This window comes from Mandrillus leucophaeus, unplaced genomic scaffold, assembly GCF_000951045.1.
Source record: "Mandrillus leucophaeus isolate KB7577 unplaced genomic scaffold, Mleu.le_1.0 Scaffold738, whole genome shotgun sequence".
Classification (NCBI taxonomy): Eukaryota; Metazoa; Chordata; class Mammalia; order Primates; family Cercopithecidae; genus Mandrillus; species Mandrillus leucophaeus.
In genome coordinates, this window is record NW_012108008.1 from 924,749 (window position 1) to 949,432 (window position 24,684).

At 36.4% G+C, this 24,684-nt stretch overlaps 1 protein-coding gene across 2 annotated transcripts in view; it reads left to right on the plus strand.

Moving 5' to 3' along the window:
- The window catches only part of SENP6 (SUMO1/sentrin specific peptidase 6), a 113,310-nt gene that overhangs the window by 34,736 nt on the left and 53,890 nt on the right, over nt 1–24,684 (plus strand). Inside the window, exons 6-8 of one of the 2 annotated variants that reach the window (XM_011965834.1) lie at nt 2,990–3,010; nt 10,065–10,135; nt 22,005–22,150. In XM_011965834.1, the coding sequence (XP_011821224.1) occupies nt 2,990–3,010; nt 10,065–10,135; nt 22,005–22,150 (238 nt within the window). The remainder of the gene's footprint in view (nt 1–2,989; nt 3,011–10,064; nt 10,136–22,004; nt 22,151–24,684) is intronic. The other variant, XM_011965835.1, reaches the window with a different exon arrangement.

Below are 24,684 nucleotides of genomic sequence, written 5' to 3' on the forward strand. Positions count from 1 at the left end.
TACTTACACTTACACTTTGACTTTTTATTAAGTATAGATAATATTCTTATAAGGTCCTTATAAGTCTTCTTATCATCTGGTCTTCCCCCTCAGGGGGAAATGGATAGCTATGAAAGCTTATGTAATTCATAAATAGGAATATGGGCTTCTGGAATAAGAATATTTAATTATTAGTGAAAAGCACCATTTTGAGAGGTTTTGTTTGTTTGTTTGTTTGAGATGGAGTCTCGCTCTACTGCCCATGCTGGAGTGCAGTGGTGTGATCCCCACTCACTGCATCCTCCACCTCCTGAGTTTAAGCAATTCTCTTGCCTCAGCCTCCTGAGTGGCTAAAATTACAGGTGTGTGCCACCATGCTAATTTTTTTTTTTTTTTGTATTTTTAGTAGAGATGCAGTGTCACTGTGTTGGTCAGGCTGGTCTCGAACTCTTTACCTCAAATAATACGCCCGCCTTGGCCTTCCAAAGTGCTGGGATTACAAGCTTGAGCCACCACACCTGGCCCATTTTGAGAGAATTTTTGAAGTTGTAAATGAGATCAATGATACCAGAATTTATCTATTAGTCTTTTTCCCTTCCCTTTCTTTTCTTTCTTTTCTTTTCTTTTCTTTTTTTTTTTTAATGCCACAGTTAAACAATACTAATTGAAGGTAATTTTTCTTTTCTATATTGTATAAAATAGTCCAATAAGAATGTAAGTTGACATTTTTACAAAGTCCTGCATTACTAATAATGACTTTTCCCCATTTTTTATGTTTTATTTTAATATGTAAGCAACTCTAAGGCAGGTCTTGATAAAAACACATATCGAAGATACTTGTAAGAATTCCATGACTTGTTAATCAGATATATTATAATGAATGCATTTTTTCTTAAGGATAAGAAAAATGAGCATTGGTGTGTGTCTTTGTATATATATATTTTTTAAATTTTTACTGTTTTCCTTTTCCTAACTCCCTTGGCTTATTGGGAAGCATTATACCTAACCCGTTTCTTCTACCTCTGTTCTTCTACCTATTTCCTTTCCTCTGTACAGGTGAGTATAAAAAACAACCAAGGCCGGGCGTGGTTGACTTGTATCTGTAATCCTAACACTTTGGGAGGGCAAAATAGGAGGATACCCTGAGACCAGGAGTTCAAGACCAGTCTGAGCAACATGGCAAAACCTTGTCTCTGTAAAAAATACAAACATTAGCCAGGCATAGTGGTGCACACCCGTAGTCCCAGCTGCTCGAGGTGGGAGAATCACCTGAGCCTAGGGAAATCAAGGCTACAGTGAACTGTGATTATACCACTGCACTCCAGCTTGGGTGATAGAGCCAGACCCTGTCATCTCAAAAACAAAAACAAGAGAGTACTAAACTGTTCTTATTTCTTGGGCACAGCAGTATAGAATTGGAAATGGCTACATTAGGTATTAATGCCTAACTTTTGGTTTTCATTTTACTTTTTCTGGAAATACAGCTGTATAAGAAATAAATACATAGGATAGGATAGACTAGATTTAAACTTTTATGTTTATATTTTGCTTCGCTTCTTTAATAGGGATGTGATTATATTACCTTGTTTTTCTGTCATTTAACATTTATTTTATGCAAGTTATTCTTTTTAAAATAGCAAAGATAAAATTTCAGATATATTCATGTACATTTATAATGCTTTTCCTTTTGAAAAATTTTTAAAAATTTGTGTGTGTTTTTAATGTTTTCATGTAAAAAGTTACTATATATTTTTTTCTTCATTTGCTGGGATTAAATCGATATTGTAGTTGCATACTCCACATGATAGGAGTATAAGAATTGATAAAGGAATTTGGGGATTTTGTAATTTATGCTTTGCTGACAGTTCCAAATATTTCATTCCTTTTATTATAAGGAGAAATAATATTAGATGTGAATCTCATTTTATTCTAAATTGAGGGATTATATAATTTCATTCTTGAGTAATTGATGTTAATAGCATTTTGGAGTTTTCATGAACTATGGAGAAGGGTGCAACTTTTATACATTGGACTTGTGATGAGAAGCCATAATTTTAAATTATAGGCCTTTCCTTGTGTCCCAAATCATATACCGTATTTAATCTAAGTCTTTCGTGCAAAAGTTTCAGCCTTAAAAATTTTTTTTCCTTACTCCGAAGGAAATAATCATACCTGATATTAGGATCAGTCCGGAACCAATACAAATTTTATAACTTCTAGGAAATGCTATTGTTTCTTGAAGTCTATTTCTGTAACAACAGTAGTCTCCTCCTTATTTGTGGTTTTGATTTAACCATTCCCTTTTTAGTACTGAGATTGTTTCTAAATTTGCTATGATGTCATTATTGAATTTTTCAGATATTGAGAATTATGTCCAGGTGAGGAAAGTACATACTATTCATAGAAGTACAAAGGAGGTACCATGGCATTAAACATGAAAGGACAGGCTAACTCTGGTGCTATGTAGCAACACTCTCAGGCATATGATAAAACCAAGTGTAGTATACAGAGCAAAAACCCCGTGTGCTCACAAAAACATTTGCTCATCTTCTGGCAACGTAATCAGAAAATGTGGTTGACAGCCATTTTGTTTATGAAATGTTTCCACCAATGCTTCATTTTGGTATACTGGATTCGGTACTATCCTCCGTTTCAGGCACCCACTGAGGGTCTTGGAACAGATCCTTGGAGAATAGCAGGGAATATTGTGTTCTAACATATCTTCAAATATTTGATAGTTAAAGCCCTTTCAAGAATTTTTTATATTTTTGTGTATTCATCTTCCTGTTAAATATCTAAAAAGATTGTTTATTTTGTGTATTGATAGAAATCGAAAAACAATTTAGACATGACTCAAAACCTAGTGTATTTTATATATATATATATAATGTATTTAAAACAAGTTGATCACATTATAGTTTTGCCTTATGACTATAGTTACTACAACTACAGTGATATATCAACAATGAGGTCTTGCCTCTTACATTTTTTTTCTTTTTCATGTTTTAAGCAGTCTGGACCGAAAAGAAAGGTAAGCTTAATATTGAAGAAATTAGAGCATGGATATAGTGGTAAAATATAAAATTGTTAATATGTTTTGAAAAATATTTGTTGAATTAGAGTTTATAATTAAAACTTTTTTAATTTTAAATTTTTAGCTGACATGTAATAATTGTACATATTTATGGGATACAGAGTATATATCAATATAGGTATACAATGTGTAATGATCAGATCGGCGTAATTAGTATATCCATCACCTCAAACATTTATTGTTTCTTTGTGTTGTCAGCATTCAAAGTCCCTTTTTCTGGCTTTTTGAAAACATATATTATAGTTAACCATATTCACCCTAAGTGCCACAGAAAGTGAGAGCTCATTCTTCCTGTCTAGCTGTAATTTTGTATTTGTTAACCCACCTCTCTCCATCCTCTCCTCCCCCACCCTTCTCAGCCTATAGTATCCACAGTTCTACTCTCTAGAATAAAAGGAAACTTGTTGACAATACAACATGGTATTTGGCTTATATAGGTGGTATTTGAGGCTCATTCTGAATGTACAGTTTTCTATGAATGGTTATATTTATGCTAATAAGTGACTACTTTCTTTTAAAATAGAATATTTCAATGCTTTAGTAGTAAAATTGCTTTCAGTTACATTATCAGAATCTTTGTCATTATATTTTAGTGATAATACTCTTGTTTTTCTGCTTTAATAGATGGGGGGCAGGGAAATGTATTAGAACACCTTAAGCTTAGAGTTAAAACTTTAAACATCAAGTGTATTCTCTTCTGACTGAAAAGTAAGAGAATCTTATGATCAGTCTTCTGCTGTCATTATTTTTTCTCTTTGTAAGAACACTGGCGTTTAGGGGATATTTGAGTGCTATAATGGCATGGAAAAGTGTTTAAGAAAACACACACATTTCTTTGAACATTTCAAAGTAAAATGATCATAATTGTTCTAAAGTGGGTATCCATAAGAGTAGCTTCTCTGGACTGGGCATGGTGGCTCTCGCCTATAATCTTAGCACTTTGGGAGGCCAAAGCGGGAATATCTCTTGAGCCCAGGAGTTCCAGACTAGTCTGGGCAACATAGTGAGGCCCTGTCTCTACAAAAAAATAAAATAATTGGCCTGGTATAGGTAGTAAGACAGTAAACAAACCGGAAAGTCCAGCTGTTTTTAATTTCCAACCAAATTGTGGAATCAATAAAAAAAAATGAGTCTATAGTGCCTTTCAAATGCGTGAATTTTGACATTTGTATATCAGCTGATGGACTAATATTTTGAATTGATATATGATGGCTCTGCATGGGCATGGTGGCCAGTGCTTCAGTTTTGACAGCATTACCATCCTTGGTGATGACATGGACAGCAATGTTTCTACAGTTGTTTGAAATGGTATTTTTGATTACATGCTGCCTTTGAGGCATACACTTTTATTCATTCCAAGTATTTATCGAACCTACTGTTACAGGCATAAGGATACAGTGATGAATAAAACAGACAAGATCCCTGCAGTCCTATAGTTTACTTTCTTATGGAACAGAGACTAATACTGAATAAGTAAAACATGAAATAATAATTTCTATGTAGAGAAGTGTAATGGGTGATGTGATAGACTGACAGTACGATTTCTTTAAATTGCATATTCAGGGAAACTCTTTACTATGAAGCTAACATTTAACTAAAGACTAATTGGGGAATTGGCAGTGCCATGATCATAAGAATGGCTTTTCCAGATAGGGAAGAGGTTGTGCTAAGTTACTAATTCAGGAATGAGTTTGGCATGTCGAAGAACAGAAAAAAGGGACAACTAAGGCTGGAGCTTAGAGAGCAAAGGAGACAATGTTATGAGATGGGTTTGGAGAGACTGGCTAGGACCTAGGTGATAAAAGGCTTTGTAAGGTGATCTGAAGCTTTTGGATTTTATATTAGTGCAATAGAAGCTTTCAGAGTATTTAAGGTAGGGAAGTATTGTTACCTGATAAATATTTGAGATTTTTAAACACAATATTTTGCATAGGATTTATAATTTGGCACAAATAGAAGTTTAAATCAGTGCCAGTTCAGTTAAGGCTGGGCAAGTTCCTCTCTAAATAGAGATGTGTAACAAAGGAAAATCAAATAGTCTGTAAGTACTTAAAACTATCTTAGCAAGGTCTAGGAGTTGGGGCGTTAGAAAGACAGAAGTAAAACCAATCTTTTCGGCGGGGGAGAAGGGGATTGGGAGGGTTAAGGTGGAAAAATAAAAAGATTTTGAAGGTCTCATCCCATTAGGGATATAATAGAATTTGCTTGAGGAAATCATTTGAATCTTGGTAAGTGTAATAAGCGTTGAGAGGGAAAGTATCTATATTCATTTGTTAAATTCAATAAGGAAGGGAAAGAGTATGTTGTGCAAACAATATTGTTTAAAAATAGGAGAAAAGAGGAAACAAAATGAAATAATAAACATAAATAGAAATATAAAAAGTAATAGAGTAAGATGAAAAGAAAACAAGTCCTATCAGCAGTTATAATGACTGTATTAGAGTATATTTAGTGAAAGACATGCTGATTTGATTAAACCCAGCTATACTACATTGTTTACAAGCATCATACCAAAATAATAATGTGGAAGTAACTTTAGAGCCACAAGAGATGCAAACAAAAAGAAAGCATGAGTGGAATTTTAGTAACAAGGGAGATGGAGTTAAGGATTAAAAGCAGTAGACAGGATAAAGGAGCACATTTTGTAATAGGCACAGTTTATAGGAACATAACAAGTAAATGTAAAGCCTCCCCTAAAATAGTTAAAATTCAAGAAATTCAACATGGTGAAACCCGGCCTCTACTGAAAAGACAAAAATTAGCTAGGTATGGTGGCATGCGCCTGTAATCCCAGCTCCTTGGGAGGTTGAGGCACAAGAATTGCTTGAACCTGTGAGCCAAGATAGCGCCCCTGCACTCCCGCCTGGGTGACAGAGCAAGGCTCCATCTCAAAAAATGAAAACAATGAATACAATTGTGGGAGATTTTAATATATCTTGAAAATTAAACTGGTTTATCAGTTAAATAAGAATAATGGATTTTAACTGTAAAATAAATAAGAGGATTCATTTTCATAGAAATGTATATATTTGGCCATCTTTTTTAATAATGGAAAGATTAATAAAAAGAGCTATCATTAAAGCAAGGCAAACAACAATAACAAAAAGAGAAATGGTGTCCAGATCCTGGTTTCTAAGAACCAGTCTCCACTAAAAGGAATGTGGAGAAATGGCTGATTCTGGGGTTGTGATAGGTCAGACACAGAATGAGTGTGGTATCAGAAACCTAGAAAATGTTCAACAAATTAAGAGTGCCCACTTCAAAAGCACCTGTACTAAAATTGGAACAATAGAGAGATGATTAGCACGGATGACACATGAATTAGTAAAGCATTTCATATTCTTGTAAATTGTGTATGTATATTTTATCACAGTAAAAAAGAAAAAAAAAAAAAAAACACCAAAAGGATGTAGTTATATCAGAGGGAGACGGGAGCCAACTGAAAGAGCTCCCAAATAGCCAAACTGATAACAGTTGGATTATAACTTAGACCAAGGGACACTCTATGAAATACCTGATGAGTTCTCTTCTAAATACTGAAAAACACAGAAAGGAGATTAAGGAGACATGATGACTTCATGCGTTGTATCCTAGATTGGATCCTGGAACAAAAATGGGGTATTATAAATAGCTGGTAAATTTCTTTCTTTCTTTCTTTTTTTCTTTTTCTTTGAGACAGTCTGACTCTGTCGCCCAGGCTAGAGGGCAGTGGTACAATCTTGGCTCACGGCAACCTCCGCCTCCCAGGTTCAAGCAATTCTTGTGCCTCAGCCTCCTGAGTAGCTACGATTACAGGCACGCACCACCATGCCTGGCTGATTTTTGTATTTTTAGTAGAAACGGTGTTTTGCCGTGTTGGCCAATCTGGCCTCAAACTCATACCCTCAAGTGATCTGCCGGATTTTTTGTATTTTTAGTAGAAACAGTGTTTCACCATGTTGGCCAGTCTGGCTGCGAATTCCTGGCTTCAAGTGATCTGCCGGCCTTGCCCTCCCAAAGTGTTAGAATTACAGGCGTGAGCCACATTGCCCAGCCAGTAAATTTCCAAGGCTAGAGTTTAGTTCATAATAGTGTACCAGTGTTGGTTTCTTTTTTGACATGTGTGATGGAAATATTAAGGTGTTAACATTAGGGTAAGAGATATAAGGGTATTCTGAATTGTCTTCGTAACTTTTCTGCAAATCTAATATTATTTCAAACTTAGTTTACTACAATAAATAGACTTTCACAACTGAGGCTGTTCGAACTTTTAATGAACCGAGCATTCTGATGTTATTTAAACAATTCAGGATAGAGAAATAAAATGCTCTTTAGTTTATTTTAAACAGCTTGTAAAAATCTTGGGTTTATGAAATGGGACCTCTGAAGCTACACAGACACAAACCCTAAGAAGCAAAAATTCTACCCCACCTACACAGGAAGACAGCAGATGACAATAGAGCTTCTCTGCCTCTGGTTGGTTAGGAGTAGAAAAGAAATAGCCACTGAGATTAAATCCTAGCCTTGATTTTCAACGAGTTTGGAGTTTGAAATTTATACCTGCAAGAGTAATGGAATCCTCAAATTGAGAAATGAATGTAAATGCCGACTGGGTGCGGTGGCTCACGCCTGTAATCTCAGCACTTTGGGAGGCCGAGGCAGGCAGATCACTTGAGGCCAGGAGTTTGAGGCCAGCCTGGCTGACATGGTGAAACACCGTCTCTACTAAAAATACAAAAATTAGCCCCACATGGTGGCACACACGTGTAATCCCAGCTACTCAGGAGACTGAGGCACGGGAATCGCTTGAACCCAAGAGGCAGAGGTTGCAATGAGCCAAGATTGTGCCATTGTACTCCAGCCTGGCGACAGAGCCAGACTCTGTCTCAAAATTTAAGAAAAAGAAAATGTAAATTTTCATTTTAGATCATCTAGCAAAAAGTTTTTAAAACTGAATTTTGGAGAAAATAATATAGGGCTAGGTAGTTAATTTTATCAAACACATTTTTATCTTGAAATTTTTATATTCTTGTATTTAAGATACTGTTTCTTCAATTTATTGTAATTTTTAAAAAACAGAACTTTAATTTGCCCTGCTTTTATAGGAAAAAATATAGCAAATATTGAAAACAGTGGCCATAAATTCTGGAAATACAGGGAAGTATACACATTAGTTTAATGTGACAATACTTGGTAAGATTGTGGCTATCATATGATGTATTCAGCATGTTGTCCCTCATTCACAGTGGATGGTTCAGTACACAGGTTCAAATTGCAAGAGCACTGCATTAATAGTTTCATCAATCTCTATACATGCGTGTATGATTTACTGTCTCAGATGATTTATGTCAATTGTTTTTACTAAATCTGGGTAAACCTGGATTTGGAAATAAGACTATATTATGTTCTCTTTAGTGTGCGAGTGTATGGAATTTGAAAATATGCATTTTATTTTAATCCCAAGTTAGGAACTAAAAACCTACTTTTTTTCTTATAAGACTGTTACTACTACATCTCAGGCAAATTCTCATTTTCATAATGCATATCTTCACAAATTTCAAATTTTTCAGGGTGGAAATTGCCCAGTTGTACCAGATGTTGCTCTGCTTGATATTGGTGCAATTTGCTGGGATTCAGATTCTGGCATTGCTACTTAATTGTGTGACTGTGGATAAGTTGATTAACCTCATTGTATTTCAGTTTTTTCATTTATAAAGTATTAATAATATGTCATATAAGGTTATTGGGGGGATTAAAGAAATTAATAGATACAAAGCACACATAGCACATGATGCTATTTTCTAACTGCTATTATAAGTACACTACTATCAGCTGGGCGTGGTGGCTCATGCCTGTAATCCCAGCACTTTGGGAGGCCGAGGCAGGCGGATCACGAAGTCAGGAGATCGAGACCGTCCTGGCTAACACGGTGAAACCCCGTCTCTACTAAAAATACAAAAAATTAGCCAGGCGTGGTGGCGGGCGCCTGTAGTCCCAGCTACTTGGGAGGCTGAGGCAGGAGAATGGCGTGAACCTGGGAGGCGGAGCTTGCAGTGAGCCGAGATCGCGTCACTGCACTCCAGCCTGAGTAACAGAGGTGAGACTCTATCTCAAAAAAAAAAAAAAAAAAGTAAGTACACTACTGTCTCTGCCCATAGTATTTTTTCTTTTGTTATTTTCATATTTTGTTTTCACTTCAAGTGCTTTGACTTTTTGTAATATAAGAATATTAAATTCTTGCAAGAAAATTTCTTTGAAATTTTTGTTTGAGTAAAATGATTTTAATGAAATGAAAGCTATGATTTACATTACTGGATCACCAGTGTGAATAGAATTACAAAAAAATAGCCTCTCTTATTTTTATGTGGTTTATTTAGAGTAGGAAAGTAGCTCTTGTAACTCCCTGGTCTGTTGCACTTTTTGCAGTTCCCCTTTTCTAATGCTTTTATCCTACAATTAGTCGTAAGGTTTTTGCTTTTTTCCCCTGAAATTTTGCTTTTTTCCCCCAAAATCAGTGTTTATTCGTGTTCAAATAGATGCAGTATTTGGATGTAGTATTTAGATACGGTATTTAGTTACTAAGGATTATGTTTAAAATCCATGATATTGTATGTATTTGAAGTTTAACAGTGGAATTTAATACTTTAAAACAAATGTACTTATAGCCCTGACATAATGTAATCATACTACAAGACTAAATGCTTGTTCCATGATTGCTGGTCTTGTACATAATGTTTTTTGTTCTGATTTTGGAATTGTCCTCAAGACAATCTCGTTCAACGTTTATTCCTTTATTTATTTGTTTTTAAACAACTAAAAAAAATTTACAGTAAAATTTTACAAATTGAGTTTCATTTATTGGTATAGTTTTGTTATTTTATAGTATCACTCTTTATATGGCAAAGAAGCTATGATTTGCTTTTAATAAGCTTATTGTAAGTATGCCATTAACTTTTTCATTTTGAAAACTGTATTTCCTGTTAGAATAAAACTATATAAATTTCTTTTTTAGGAAAGAATACCCACCTCATGTCCAAAAAGTTGAAATTAATCCTGTAAGGTTAAGTCGGCTCCAAGGTGTTGGTAAGTGTGCAGTTTTGTTACACCTGTGAAGGATTTCAAATTGCTCTATGAAAAGTACAATGGAGATATGATGCTGGCTTTAGAATATTCCCAGGTATAATAGATATATATGAAAAACCATTTTTTGTAGTGGATTTGAGAATTTCTTTAATGGTAACCTGATACCTGGAACAGTTGCACAGTTAGGTGACTACAGTTTGAAATCTTTTGATTATTTTAGCATTTTTGTTATGTTACAAATGCAAATAGTAACTATAGTTGAGCTATAGCTTTGAAATTGAGTTTTATTAAACTGTGTTACAATGTTGTATTATGTAATTGTGTTTCCACTTACTGGTTTTGCTCCTAAAATTTAGAATACATTAGAGAAACACTCAATTAAAAAGAGACCACACCTGCTACAACTGTGTTACTAGTAGATACTGGAAAATCATTGTGAGTATAAATTTATATTCATATTGAAATATTTTTCAATATACTGGTTATTAATCCAAAAATTAAAATAAGGGCAAATAACATTTATAAAAAATATATCATCATAAAATCAGTTTTCATTATCTAGAATCATGGTTCTTAATAATGTGTGTCCATCTTGTTTTTCCAAGGCCTTTGCTTGTTTAAATAGCTCTGATGGCTCTTAATTCTAAAATAGAGTAATTTTTAAAAGCTAGATTTTTCTGATAGCTAAGAATGTGCTTTTAAAAAACACCCACAGTTTTTTTTTTCTACTTTGGGTGAAAATCTTTTGTGCATGTAGTGAACGTTTCTCTATTTTATGAAGAGAATATTCCAAACTTATTTCATCCTTTCTTAATAATGGGCAGTCTTTATAGATGTGAATTATTATACTTTACATACTAAGCATAGTTATGCTAAGTTTGTTAAGTTTAGTAATAGTGACTACTCTCTTCTGTTATTCTGTTATACTTTAAATCTTTATTGAGCTCTTACTCAGTTATATGCTGAGTCCAGTGCTTTGCTTTCATTATTTATTTTTATCCTAGCTTTCTGTTCAAGGTTCCTATAAGCTAAAAAACTTTCTCAAGGACATAGAGCTAGTAAATGACAAAGCTTGTATTGGAACCCATGTCTGTTTAATGCCACATCCCACACTCTTAAACACTGTACATTGCTGTATTCTTGCTCTGTCACAAAGAAGGTTACTTCTAATCCTCAGAACCGTACAAAAGGTGTTATTTTTATTTTAACAAATGCATTTCTGGCCAGGTACAGTGGCTCATGCCTGTAATCCCAGCACTTTAAGATGTCAAGGCAGGCAATCACCTGAGGTCAGGAGTTCGAGACCAGCCTGGCCAATATGGCAAAACCCCGTCTCTACTGGAAAAAAAAAAAAAAAAAAAACAAATATTAGCTGGGCATGGTGGCACATATCTGTAATCCCAGCTACTCAGAAGGCCGAAACACAAGAATCACTTGAACCCAGGAGGCAGAAGTTGCAGTGAGCCGAGATCTCACCACTGCACTCCAGCCCGGGTGACAGAGTGAGACTCAGTCTCAAAAGTAAAAAAAAAAAAAGCATTTCAAAGACGTTGAGTGATTTGGCCCACTGATAATGGTTTTAGATGCCAGTCAGCCAGGCTTGTTACAAATAATTTTTAAAGCTTATTCAACATTCATTAAGTAAATAAGCATACTCAAGTTAAAGGAAAAAAGAGCATGCTTATTTACTGTTCTTTTAACTTGGGTTTTTTGTTTGGTGGTTGTTGTTGTTGTTGTTGTTGTTTTGAGATGGAGTCTCACTTTGTAGCCCAGGCTGGAGGGCAGTGGTGTGATCTCAGCTCACTGCAGCCTCCGCTTCCTGGGTTCAAGTAATTCTCTGCCTCAGCCTCCCAAGTAGCTGGGATTACAGGCGCCCACCACCACGCCCAGCTAATTTTTGTGTTTTTAATAGAGACAAAGTTTCACCATGTTGGCCAGGCTGGTCTCGAGCTCCTGACCTCGTGATCCTACCACCTCGGCCTCCCAAAGTGCTGAAATTACATGCGTCAGCCGCCGTGCCTGGCCTTTAACTTGTTACTTTGAAATAATTTTAGGCTTAGAGAAAATTTACAAAATTAATACAGAGACATACATGTTTATTTTTTCACACAGCTTCCCTTAATGTTAGTATTTTATAATTCTAGTACACTTATCAAAACTAAGAAATTGATGTGAGTATAAGATTCTTAATTAAGCTGTAGAACTTATTTAGATTTCACCAGCTTTTCACTAATACCCTTTTTCTGTTCCAGGATTCATTCTGTCATCCCACATGGCATTTGTCATGTTCTCTTAGTTTCCTTCATGATTCTGAAGACTAGTCAGTTGCTCTGTATAATGCCTTTCAATTTGGTGAAGATGATGTCTTAGGATTAGAGTAAGCCTATGTGTTTGGTGCAAGACTTCCCAAGAAGTGATGTGTGGCCTTCTCAGTGCATCATTTTAGGGGTTCCGTGACGTTGAGTATGTCTTAGGATTGGTAGTGTTAACCATGATCATTTGGTTAAGATACTCTCTGCTGGGTTTTTTCACTGTAAAATTACTATTTTCCCTTGGTACTTAATAAAGATTTTAGAAGAGATATACTCTGAAACTGTGCAGATATCGTGTTTTTCTTCAAACTTTCACCCACTGATTTTAGCATCCATTGGTGGATCTTGCTGGCATCAATTACTGCTTAATGTTTGTCTAATGGTGATTTTCTGTTTTCTTCATTTCTTTTACATTTATTGATTGAAAATCTTCTGTAGGGAAGATCTGTACTTTCCTGATATATTTGTTGATAATTAATTATTTATACCTGTGGACTCATTGTTAATAAATGAGGGTTTTATGAGTAATACTTGTAAACCTTAGGAGAGGAATATTGATATATTTAACTTGTAAACTTTGTTTTCAGCTTCTTTTGTGTTAGGTAGGTACATGTATGCTTGGGTGTAGGATAATTAACAATGCTATAATAATATTGTATGTATTGTTATATGAGGATTGCATTTTATTTCATGATTTCCTTTGGAGATAATTTTTAAAACATTGAGATTTCAAACCGCAGGATCACTAATTACTTGCATAACACCAAGCATAATTTTTTCCTAAACAATATCATGGTCTTTCTAGTTAACACTCAACATGATTTTCTTTGTTGTTCTTTTTGCCTTATTTTGAATTTGAGGCACTTAGTATGATTTTTTTTTTATAAGTTATAGCCACATATCAGTACCTACCAGCATTGATAAGCAGTTCTTTACTATAAAATTAAAGTTTGTAAACCATTAAGTATAATTTTTGGTCAGACCACATGTCCTGTTGCTTTTTTGTTTAGTTGCTTTAAAATTATTTTCTAAACATATAAAATAACAACTGTTAAGATCTCATTTTTCTCCCCACTTACTCTGTCATTTGTTTCTTAAACTCTCTTTTTTTTAGTCTGTTTTTTTGTATCCTTGTTAGAGAGAACAGACATATACTGTCTCTGAATGTACTTTTAATTATATTCTTCATGTAATTACATTGTGTAATTACAACTCAGTCACCTAATTTAGCACTACTTAACACACGTTAACTTTTGCTTTTTGTTCATTTTTAAGACAGGGTATTGCTCTGTCTCCCAGGCTGGAGTGCAGTGACATGAATATGGCTCACTGCAGCCTCGACCTCCTAGGCTTACATGATTCTCCCACCTCCACCACCAAGTAGCTGGGACTGCAGGCACATGCTGCCACATCCAGCTAATTTTTTGTATTTTTTATAGAGATAAGGTTTCACAGCGTTGCCTAGTCTGCTGTCAGACTTCTGGGATCAAGCGATCTGCTCGCTTCAGCCTCCCAAAGTGCTGGGATTGCAGGTTTGGACCACTGCTCTGGCCACATGTTTACTTTCAACCAGTCAGGGTAACTGTTGTTAATATTTTAATATATAACTTTCCAGACCTTCTCTATGCACATATACTCGTTTTTAAAATTAATACACAGTATTCATACTGTGTGTACTGTTCTGTATGTAACTTGCTTGTTGACTTTATGATACCTGGTTTTTACACTTATTAAAAGATGACAGACATGGAACCAGCATGGAAAACACAATTAAAGGAAGTTTAAGAATGAAATGCACCAGCCATGGTGGCTTACACCTTTAATCCCAGCGTTTGGGGAGGCCAAAGCAGGAGGATCGCTTGAGCCCAGGAGTTTGAGACCAGCCTGGGCAACGTGATGAAACCCCAACTCTCCAAAAAAATACAAAAATTAGCCGGGTATAGTGGCGCATACCTGTAGTCCCAGCTGCTTGGGAGGCTGAGGCAGGAGGATCACCTGAGCCTAGGAGGTCGAGATTGCAGTGAGCCACAGTCGTGCCACTGTATTCCAACCTGAGCAACAGAGTGAGACCATATCTCAGAAAAATGAAAAGAATCAAATGGTTCTTAAATTTATGGAGGACTTCCTTACAAATTTTTTTTGACCTCGTGATCCGACCCCCTCAGCCTCCCAAAGTGCTGGGATTACAGGCGTGAGCCACCATGCCCAGCTACAAATTTTTATATCCAAGTTTCTATAATCTTTTTTTAAATAAATGTGTTGTGGCCCACTATGTTTATGTGGCATAATTTTGTTTTCAATGTTTTGACATTTAAAATATTATTACTATACTGGTACATTCATGTTATATATTTGATATATTTCTTTAGGTCAAATCTGTAGAAATAAAATTTCAGGGACAAATGATACACACATTTTTAAGACTTGATATGTTAATGCCAAAATGCCTTCTGTGGCTGGGCACAGTGGTTCACGCCTGTAATCCTAGCACTTTTGGGAGGCCAAGGCAGGCAGATCACTTGAGGTCAGGAGTTTGAAACTAGTCTGGCCAACATGGTGAAATCCCATCACTACTAAAAATACAAAAAAAAAATAGCCAGGTGGCAGGAGAATCACTTGAACCTGGGGGGCCGAGGTTGCAGTGAGCTGAGATCACACCACTGCACTCTAACCTGGGCGATGGAGTGAGACTCCATCTCAAAAAAAAAAAGAAAAAATACCCTGTGTAAAGGTGGTTAGCTCCCAGCGCAGTATTACTTGAGTCGGCCTATTTTCTCCCACTTTTCAGCAACTTTAGATTATCATTCTTTTAGTCTTTGCCAATCTGATCAAAATGTTTTTCTTATATTTTCTTCGTAACTGGCGAGATATCTTACAGGTTTAATGGCCATTTGAATTTCTTTTATTTATGTCTGTCCATTTATTTATATGTCCTTTGCCTATTTATTACTTATTTAGCAACTCTTTGTTATCTCTGATGTAGATATCTTTCTTTCCCTTTTGTGGTTTTTCTGTTACTCCTTTTCTTTTCTTTTCTTTTCTTTTTTTTCTTTTTTTGACAGAGTCTCACTCTTGTTGCCCAAGTGGAGTGCAATGGCGCGATCTCAGCTCACCTCAACCTCTACCTCCCAGATTCAAGTGATTTTCCTGCCTCAGCCTCCTGCATAGCTGGGATTACAGGCCTGGGCCACTATGCCCAGCTAATTTTGTATTTTTTAGAGGAGACGGGGTTTCTCCATGTTGGTCAGGCTGGTCTCGAACTCCCAACCTCAGGTGATCCCCCCGCCTCAGCCTCCCAAAGTGCTGGGATTACAGGTGTGAGCCACCATGCCTGGCCTTACTTTTTTCTAATGTTGTCAAATAGTAATTGTAGTTGAACCGGTTGTTAAAGTTGGGTTTCCTTAGTGTTGTGTTTAGTAAAGCTTTTCCAACCCTGAAATTTTAAAAATATTCACCTTTATTTTTCAGAAGTCCTTGTAGATTTATTTGTATTTATTTACGTGTTTTTACATGTAAATCATTTTTATTTAACAGCATTATTTTATTAATTAACTTTGTTTTCCCTCAATGAATTTGGGTGAATGTCAGGAATGCCTACTGAAGTATTTAATAAATTGCTCTAGGAATCAATTTCAACTGTATTTTTTCTCCTCATGTTTTTGGAATGTTGTGTTTTTTTTTTTCAAGTAGTTTATTTTGCAAATGTATTTGTAAGTTTTCCACTGATAGTTAGGTATGATTATTAATTCAAGCTTGCCTCGTGTCTTTATAAAATGACTGTGTCTGTTTTTGGCAAACTCAAGGGCTAGAGAGACTACAAACTTGTAAACGTACTGTTGTAGAGTTGGAAAGTAGTATGTAAAAGCCAATTTAAAATGTGGTATCATAAAGGAGTGGTCACTACCCTTTTCTGGAGTTTTATTTAAATCTTCACACACAAAGATGACGCCAAGCATGGTGGCTCATACCTGTAATCCCAGCACCTTGAGAGGCCAGGGTGGGAGGATCGCTTGAGCCCGGGCGTTCAAGACCAGACTGGCCAACGTAGTGAGACCCTGTCTCTATAAAATATTAAAAAATTAGCCAGGCGTGGTTATGAGCACCTGTAGTCCCAGCTACTCAAGATGCAGAGGTGGGGGGATCCGTTGGGCCTGGCAGGTGAAGGCTGCGGTGAGCACAGGTTGAGGCTGCAGTGCACTGTGATCACGCCCCTGCACTCCAGCCTGGGATACAGAGTGAGACCCTGTCTCAAAAACAAAACAAAACGTAAGTAAAGCTGAGTTTTCAATCATTGGAGTTTGACATACCAAATCGAGGAGGAAAAGCTTTGCACCTAATGAGGATGGAATGCAAAGGCACAACAGGTGAAAAAGTCTCATCTTATTTTAACAAATGATACATTTGATTGGAGAATGGGTACAGGATAGCCAGAGTTGAAGCCATAGAAGTAAGTAGAGGTAGATTGTCATGCTAAAGAGTTCTTACAAAATCCTATAGGCCAAAAGTATAGTATATAGCCAGAAGTGATTTTTTTTTTTTTTTTTTTTTGGAGACGGAGTCTCGCTCTGTCCCAGGGCTGGAGTGCAGTGGCCAGATCTCAGCTCACTGCAAGCTCCGCCTGCCGGGTTCACGCCATTCTCCTGCCTCAGCCTCCCAAGTAGCTGGGACTACAGACGCCCGCCACCTCGCCCGGCTAGTTTTTTTTGTATTTTTTAGTAGAGACGGGGTTTCACTGTGTTAGCCAGGATGGTCTCGATCTCCTGACCTTGTGATCCGCCCATCTCGGCCTCCCTAAGTGCTGGGATTACAGGTTTGAGCCACTGCGCCCGGCCCCAGAAGTGATTTTTAAAGAAGATAATGAGAATATGATAGATACATGACTTCAGTTTTATTTTACGTTGAAAGTCAGCAGCTACATGATGGAGAAAACCATTTTTTTAGTTTGTCTTTCTCTTTTGAAAGATTACAAAAAATAATGTAAAAGCAAATACGTAACCATTATAAAAATAACCGTTGTATTCTATCACTGTCCTCTGGGTACTTATTTTTCAGCATATTAGTATCACAACTAAAATCTCAAATAAGAAAGTTAAGCCTCTTACCCTGCTTCTCCCACAATTTCTATTATAAAAATGTTTAAATATGCCGAAAAGTTGAGACTTCTACAGTGAACATGTGTGTATCTACCACATGGATTCTACAATTAACACTTTTCTGTTCTAATCATCCCTTTATACGTTAATTCATCTTATTTTTTTGATACATTTTAAAGTAAATTGCAGACACCTGGTATACTTCTAAACACTTCAGTGGGCATATTATTAACTAGAGTTCAATATTTGTTTACAGTTTATTTTCTTTTGAGGGCTTGTTTGGAGGTTCTAGCAGGGGAGCACAGCTACTTATATATCCTTGACCTTGACCCAAGACCGGTCCTCCTCTATCAGGGATGGTCATCCTCTTTAACCCAGCGTGCAGCTTTGGAAGGGATGCGCGTGGAGCGATGAGGGAGGAAGTAGACACCCACCTAGCCAACCAGATCAGCGCAGTTACCCCTGGCGATCAGTGGGGTGACAGATGTTACAGCCAGGTCGCCCTCACATTCTTTCTTTTGAAATAAAATTTACTACAATGAAATACATAAATCTTAAGTATATAGTTCAATAAAATTTGAAAACTACATATCCCTTTCTAACCAAAATCCCCACGAAGACATAGTACAAATAGTATCAGCACCTTAGAAACTTCCCTCATGTTCTTTCACGGTTAGTCCCTACCTCTTCCCCCTCAAATGTAAGCATTGTTCTGATTTTTCCTAGCATAGATTAATTTTATCTGTTCTAGGACTTCATGTAAATGGAGTAATGCACTGTATACTCTTATGTGAGGCTTCTTTCACTCAGGATCTTTTTTTGATATTCATCCATACTATTGCTTGCATCAATAGTTTGTTTCTTTTTAACATTGCATTGTATGGGTATACCAAGTTATTTATCAGTTTTCCTGATGATGGACACCTGGGTTGTTTCCACTTTTTGTCTATTAAGAATAAAGCTACTATGAACTTTCTTTTTATGGAGGATCTTTTTTTTAACTTGATTTTTTAAATGTGTTCTATTTATATCCCACCTGTATATAGATCACGCTTACCCAGTAATATCTTCCATAGTCTCCCCTTTTGTGCATACCTGGAAGTAGTGTAGTGTATTGAAAAAGACATTGAGCTAGGCTGGTTGTGGTGGTTCACGCCTGTAATCCCAGCACTTTGGGAGGCTGAGGTGGGTAGATCACCTGAAGCCAGGAGTTCGAGACCAGGCTGGCCAACATGGCAAAACCCTGTCTCTACTGAAAATACAAAAACTAGCCAGGCATGGTGATGCATACCTGTAATCCCAGCTACTCAGGAGGCTGAGGCAGGAGAATTGCGTGAACCCCTGGAGGCAGAGGTTGAATGAGCTGAGATTACGCCACTGCACTCCAGCCTGGGCGACAGAGCAAGACTCCATCTCAAAAAAACAAAAACAAACAAAACAAAACATTGAGCTACAAAATCTAGAAGGGAGTATCCTAATCTTCATGTTCCTACCACAGGGTCTTTGGTAAATACTCTTTATTCTCTTTCTCATCCCTGTAAGAGGGATTCAGCATAATGTTACATGGTTTTCATCTTAAATACTTCTCTGGAGTAATCTGTTGGGGATTTGAGGCTACAACAGCCTAGCAAAAATCACTTCTGTGATCAGTTAGCTAGTAAAACTTCCACGGGCCACTTATTAAGTATTTGCCATCCTTGAACCAGTCCAATCTTAAGCTTTTTGCAATTTTATGTTTCTGCTGTAATTTGAGACTAGTTCATTTTTACTTGAGTTACCAAATCTTCTCAAGTGTTTTTCTCTTCTTTCCCTAGAAAATGGAATCCTAATGGAATTTCTTAACCCTGAGGCTAACATTTTTTGTGTTTTTTTCTTGACTCACTGTACTCTAGTTTCCTATAACACTGTCAGTCATTTATCATTTCTCCTCATGACGTTGGTTTCGAAAGTCTCAGCTTAACCTTCTTCATTGCTTCCTTTTTCTATCTCTCTCCTTCGGAACCTTATTAAAAACCTTGATTTAGGTAGGGATCAGAATTTTAATGTCATTTTTCTCTATTATCAATTAAAATTTTGCATTATATCAAAGCTTGGGACATTTGTTTCCCTCTTATGGTGGTAGAGAAAATGTAACATGGACGTGATGATATAGGTATGGTGAAGAGAAGAGTGTGATTACATAATCAAGATGAAATGATACTGTTTTTTAAAATGTCAGTCTCCAGAATGCAGCAGAAAACTAATTAGATACATGGTTGAGCAAAATAATGTGCAAAGATACTGTGTGGCTTAAAAAGATTAATGAAGTATGTTTATAAGAAAAAAGCTTTCCTTTGGGTACATTATCAAATTTAGTAAGGCCAAAAAAGCTTGTTGGGGCCTATGTTTTAAGACTGCTTTACTGTACATTAAGTTTTTCAAATAATTGATTGTGTGTTTCAGACAACTGTGTTTATTTTCTGGATTCCAAAATGTCTGCCTTCTTCTTATAGTGTCACATCGTAGCTCTTCAACAAAGTAACTTAGCCTTCATAAAAATAATAGCACCTGGGTGCTCTGGACTGGAGCAGCTGCTCTGTAACCTCAGATTTTAGATCTCGGGAGAAGAAAAGCAGTTTTTAGTTATTCTCTGGCCAGAGGCTAAGTCCTTATGGTTCTAGATCTGTGCATGAGTCATTATCTCTGTGTGTCAAAGGTTATGCCATTTTCAGAGATGACATAGTGACAATGTCTCTTCCTCCGACCCCTGTAATTTTTTTAATGTGTCATATAGTTTTATGTTTCTCATGTACTTCATTAATCCAGGAAACATTTATTAAGCCCTTCTGCAGTTTTTAGATACTGGGAAAACACATGACTAAAATGTCATTTCTGCTCTTCCCAGCGCTGGCAATACGATGGGGGAACAGAAGTACAAATAACAATAAAATGAGAGCTATGAAAACTAAGGATTGCTTAATTGTGCCTAGAGTGGGGCAGAGGCAGCTTCTTAACAAAGAAGGGTTTGAATTCACCACATAGATTGGCAGAGCTTCACTTATGAAAAGAACAGCATATGTGAGGGTGAAAGAGAGAACATATGAAGAAATGAACCTTTTTGAGGTAAAGTTTGATTGGAAGTAAGATTGAAACAGGAACTTCTGCTTGCCAAGAGATGGAATTTAGTTAGAGTGTTAGAATGACAAAGTCACAATTTTTAACTAGGTCACTTTGGCAGTAGTGGGGAAAGATTTAAAAGGAGCAAAATTGGGATAGAGGACATCAGTTTAGGCAAGAGTTAAGCATCAGAAATGTAGTGGCAGTGGGTTTGGAGAAGACAGAGTGAACTTAAGAGCTATTTAGAAGTGAAGATGAAGGGACAAGGAGTAGTCATCGATTACTTAAACATCTAGCTTTGGTGTCTAGGAAAATAGACATGCAAACAGTGAGAGGATGATAATCAGTTAGTGAAACTTTTTGTGATTGCATTAAGCAAGAATAATTATATAGATTTCTTAAGACAGTGTTGTATATCAAACTAAATATTAGATAATGTTGATTTTTTTTGTCTACATAATCTTATTTTTAAAAACCAACCGATAGAAGAATATTAAATATGGGAAACTAGAAGTAGAAGTATTTAACAAAGCTAGGATTGTGCAGGTTATTTTGGTTTACAGATTCTTCACTTATGTTTTAGAAACGTGTTTGGCCTTTTGCATACTTAATCCTTTGCTGATAAAGTCAGATTGTGGTAAATTTTAAATTGTCCTGGTTTGGAGTTCATCAAATCATTTGAAACTTCTAATTATATTTGTAATGAAAATTATTAAATTTACATTAAAAATATCGAGAAAAATTACCTTGTGTGTTCTGAAGTTAAAAAAGAAAATTAGCTTGAGGCAGGCTTAGTTTAGTTTCCTTTACCAAACAATTGTACTGTTTGAATTCAGATTTTTCTCATTGCTACTCTTAGAGTTAAGTGACTTGGAAAAAAAGAAAGAAACCAGCCTCGGCAACATAGGGAGACCCTGTCTCTACAAATAAGAAAAAAGGTTAGCTGAGTGTGGTGGTGCGTACCTGTAGTTACAGCTAGTTTGGAGGCTGAGGTGGGAAGATCACTTGAGCTAGGGTGTTTGAGATTAGAGTGAGCTATGAGCATGCCACTGCACTCTAGCCTGGGCGACAGAATGCGACCTTGTCTCCAAAAAAAAAAAAAAAAAAAAAGGATTTGTGAGTATGTGAGTGGTTAGGCACAGGAAAGGTTTGTGTTACCTTAGTAGAACAAAATGAAGTTAAAGTGAAGAGGATGTTGATAACTTGATGAAGTGGTCCACATTGTGGAGATCCTGCTGAGGAGTGAAAAATAAATAAGAGTAAGCCAGGATATAACTATTGTTTGGTCTTATCTTCTGATTATTTTTTTGTTGAAACACTAGCTTATTTTAAGTAAAACTTAAACTTTATTTTTTCTCCTTCCTTTAGAACGTATAATGAAGAAAACAGAAGAGTCCGAATCACAAGTGGAGCCTGAAATTAAGAGGAAAGTACAACAGAAACGGCACTGTAGTACCTATCAGCCTACTTCTCCTCTATCTCCTGCTTCAAAAAAATGTTTAACCCATTTGGAGGTAAGTAGAGAAATTATTCTTTATTGCTAATCAGATTGTGTTTTTATTAATATTAGTTTCAGTACTTATTAAATTCTAGGTGATCTTTTATCATAGGACCAGAAGAGACCTGGAAAAGTTATTTAGGCAAACTTTTCTGCCTTCAGTAGACCATTTTTATGCTTGTCCAAAATACAGAATTTATTTTTCTGTAAAGAGTTTATCAGCGCTTCCCTGCAACATACTTCAAATGATTGCTGTCTGCCAGAAATTTTTTCAAATAATTTTAAGAGGTTGAAAAGTTAAAAAAAAAAAAAAAAAGTAGTAAGAAAATCTATATATTTATCTTCCAGATTCCTTGTTTTTCACATTTGCTTTATTGTCCTCGCTCTCTATGCCTTTTTCCCTCCTTCCTCCTGCCTACCCATAAGCATGTGTATGTGTATTTTTTTGTACTGTTTGAGTTGAAGTTACAAGCATGATGCCCATTTACCATTTAATACTTAAGTATATGTGTTTTTGATTTTTTTTTATAGTTAGAGTAAATCTGTCAAAATCTCAAAATTAACATTGATCCGAAATTACCATCTAATCCACAAATCCCATTCAAATTTCACCTAAATAATGTCCTTTATGGGTATAGAATTCAATTCAGGGTCGTGTGCTGCATTGAGTTTCCACGAATCTTTAGTCTTTTTCGATAGAAATAATTTCATAGTCTCATCTTTCATAATCTTGGTATTTGTTGAGGAGTACAGGACACTTTGTGCCTCAAATTGGGTTTGTCTGATGTTTGTAAATGATGTATGTAGTTTTCAAGAATGCTTCAGAAATGATGCTGTAATCTTACTGCATTATATCAGGAGACATATGATGTTGATTTTCACATTAATGATATTTTGCCTTAGTTAAGATGTTCTAGATTTCTTCACTACAGTGTCAGTTAATAGGTATTTTGACTAATTTATTAATAAGATTCTAACATGAGCTAGAAGTATTTCTTATCCCACATTTATATATTCATTTATATCAGCATGTACATATGAATAGTTGTTTTACTCAAAAGGGTTATAGTCTGTAACTTCCATGATGTTTCATGACTTACTTTGATGCTTCAATTGTCCCAGATTCCATGTGAGTCCCTTCAAGCTGGCCTCTGTTTTTTTTGACATGTCCCTATCATTCTTTGAAGACATTTATGGCATTCACTTCTCTGCTTTTTAGTATAACAAGATGGTCTTAACTTATCTTGTATTTCTTTTTTTCTTTTCCCCAAGATGGAGTCTTGCTCTGTCACCCAGGCTAGAGTCTGGGTGGCACGATCTCAGCTCCCTGTAGCCTCCACCTCTCGGTTCAAGCAGTTCTTCTGTCTCAGCCTCCTGAGTATCTGGGACTACAGGTGCATGCCACCATACCTGGCTTATTTTTGTATTTTTAGTAGAGATGGGGTTTCACCATGTTGGCCAGACTGGTCTTGAACTCCTGACCTCAGGTGATCCACCCACCTCAGCCTCCCAAAGTGCTGGGATTACAGGCTGAGCCACTGTGCCCGGCCATTATCTTGTATTTCTGTCTCAGCCCTAGAGTCATTCATTTCTCCGAGGAGCCATGCATACAAGGAAAAGGAAATATCTTCTCCTTTAAGTGGAAGGAACATGTTTGGACACTAGTTATGTTCATTCATGTGGGCATTATTGTTTCTCGGCCTTCTCAGTGGACAAAGCTAAGAAATACATGTGTGTGTATTAATATTTAATCCATATTAGAATCCATGAGTTCACACAATAACTCTAATTCCAGTCCAACACCACTGACTTTAATTTTTCCCATGTTTCATGTTTGTAACCCCCTTCTCCAGAAGTGATTAACTTGACTCCCATCATCCCCAGTGTATTTACCTGTTAGCTTAGTTTTTCTTTATGTGGTAATGTCCTGCCATGCCAACCTAAGTTTGGCTCAGACCATACTGATATCACCTACTGATTAGCCTAGATAAAGGAGGAGGAAAGCTCCTCCTTAGATACAATATCTTTCGTCCAGTGGACATGCCCACTGAAAACCTCAGTTTGTTTGTTTGTTTTTAAAGTTCAGGGGTACACATACAGGATGTGCAGGTTTGTTACATAGGTAAACGTGCTGTGGTGGTTGCTGCACAGATCATCCCATCACCTAGGTATTAAACACAACAGTAATTACTTTTTAATAAAAGTCTTCCTTCTTTTACTCTATTCCTATGCCAGTTGTTCTAGTTTTCTTCTTAGTGGAGATAAAGAATTATAGCCAGCCTCTATGTAATCTTTAATTCCTAGACAAAGTTAGTGGTTTTTCTTTCCACGTATAGTCTCTGAAATTCTACAGTATGTACCACTTGTAAGAAAACAAGATCTGTGGGCCAGGTGCGGTGGCTCACGCCTGTAATCCCAGCACTTTGGGAGGCCGAGGCAGGTGGATCACCTGAGGTCAGGAGTTTGAAACCAGTCTGGCCAATATGGTGAAGTCCTGTCTCTACTAAAAATACAAAAATTAGCTGAGCGTGGTGGTGGGCACTTGTAGTC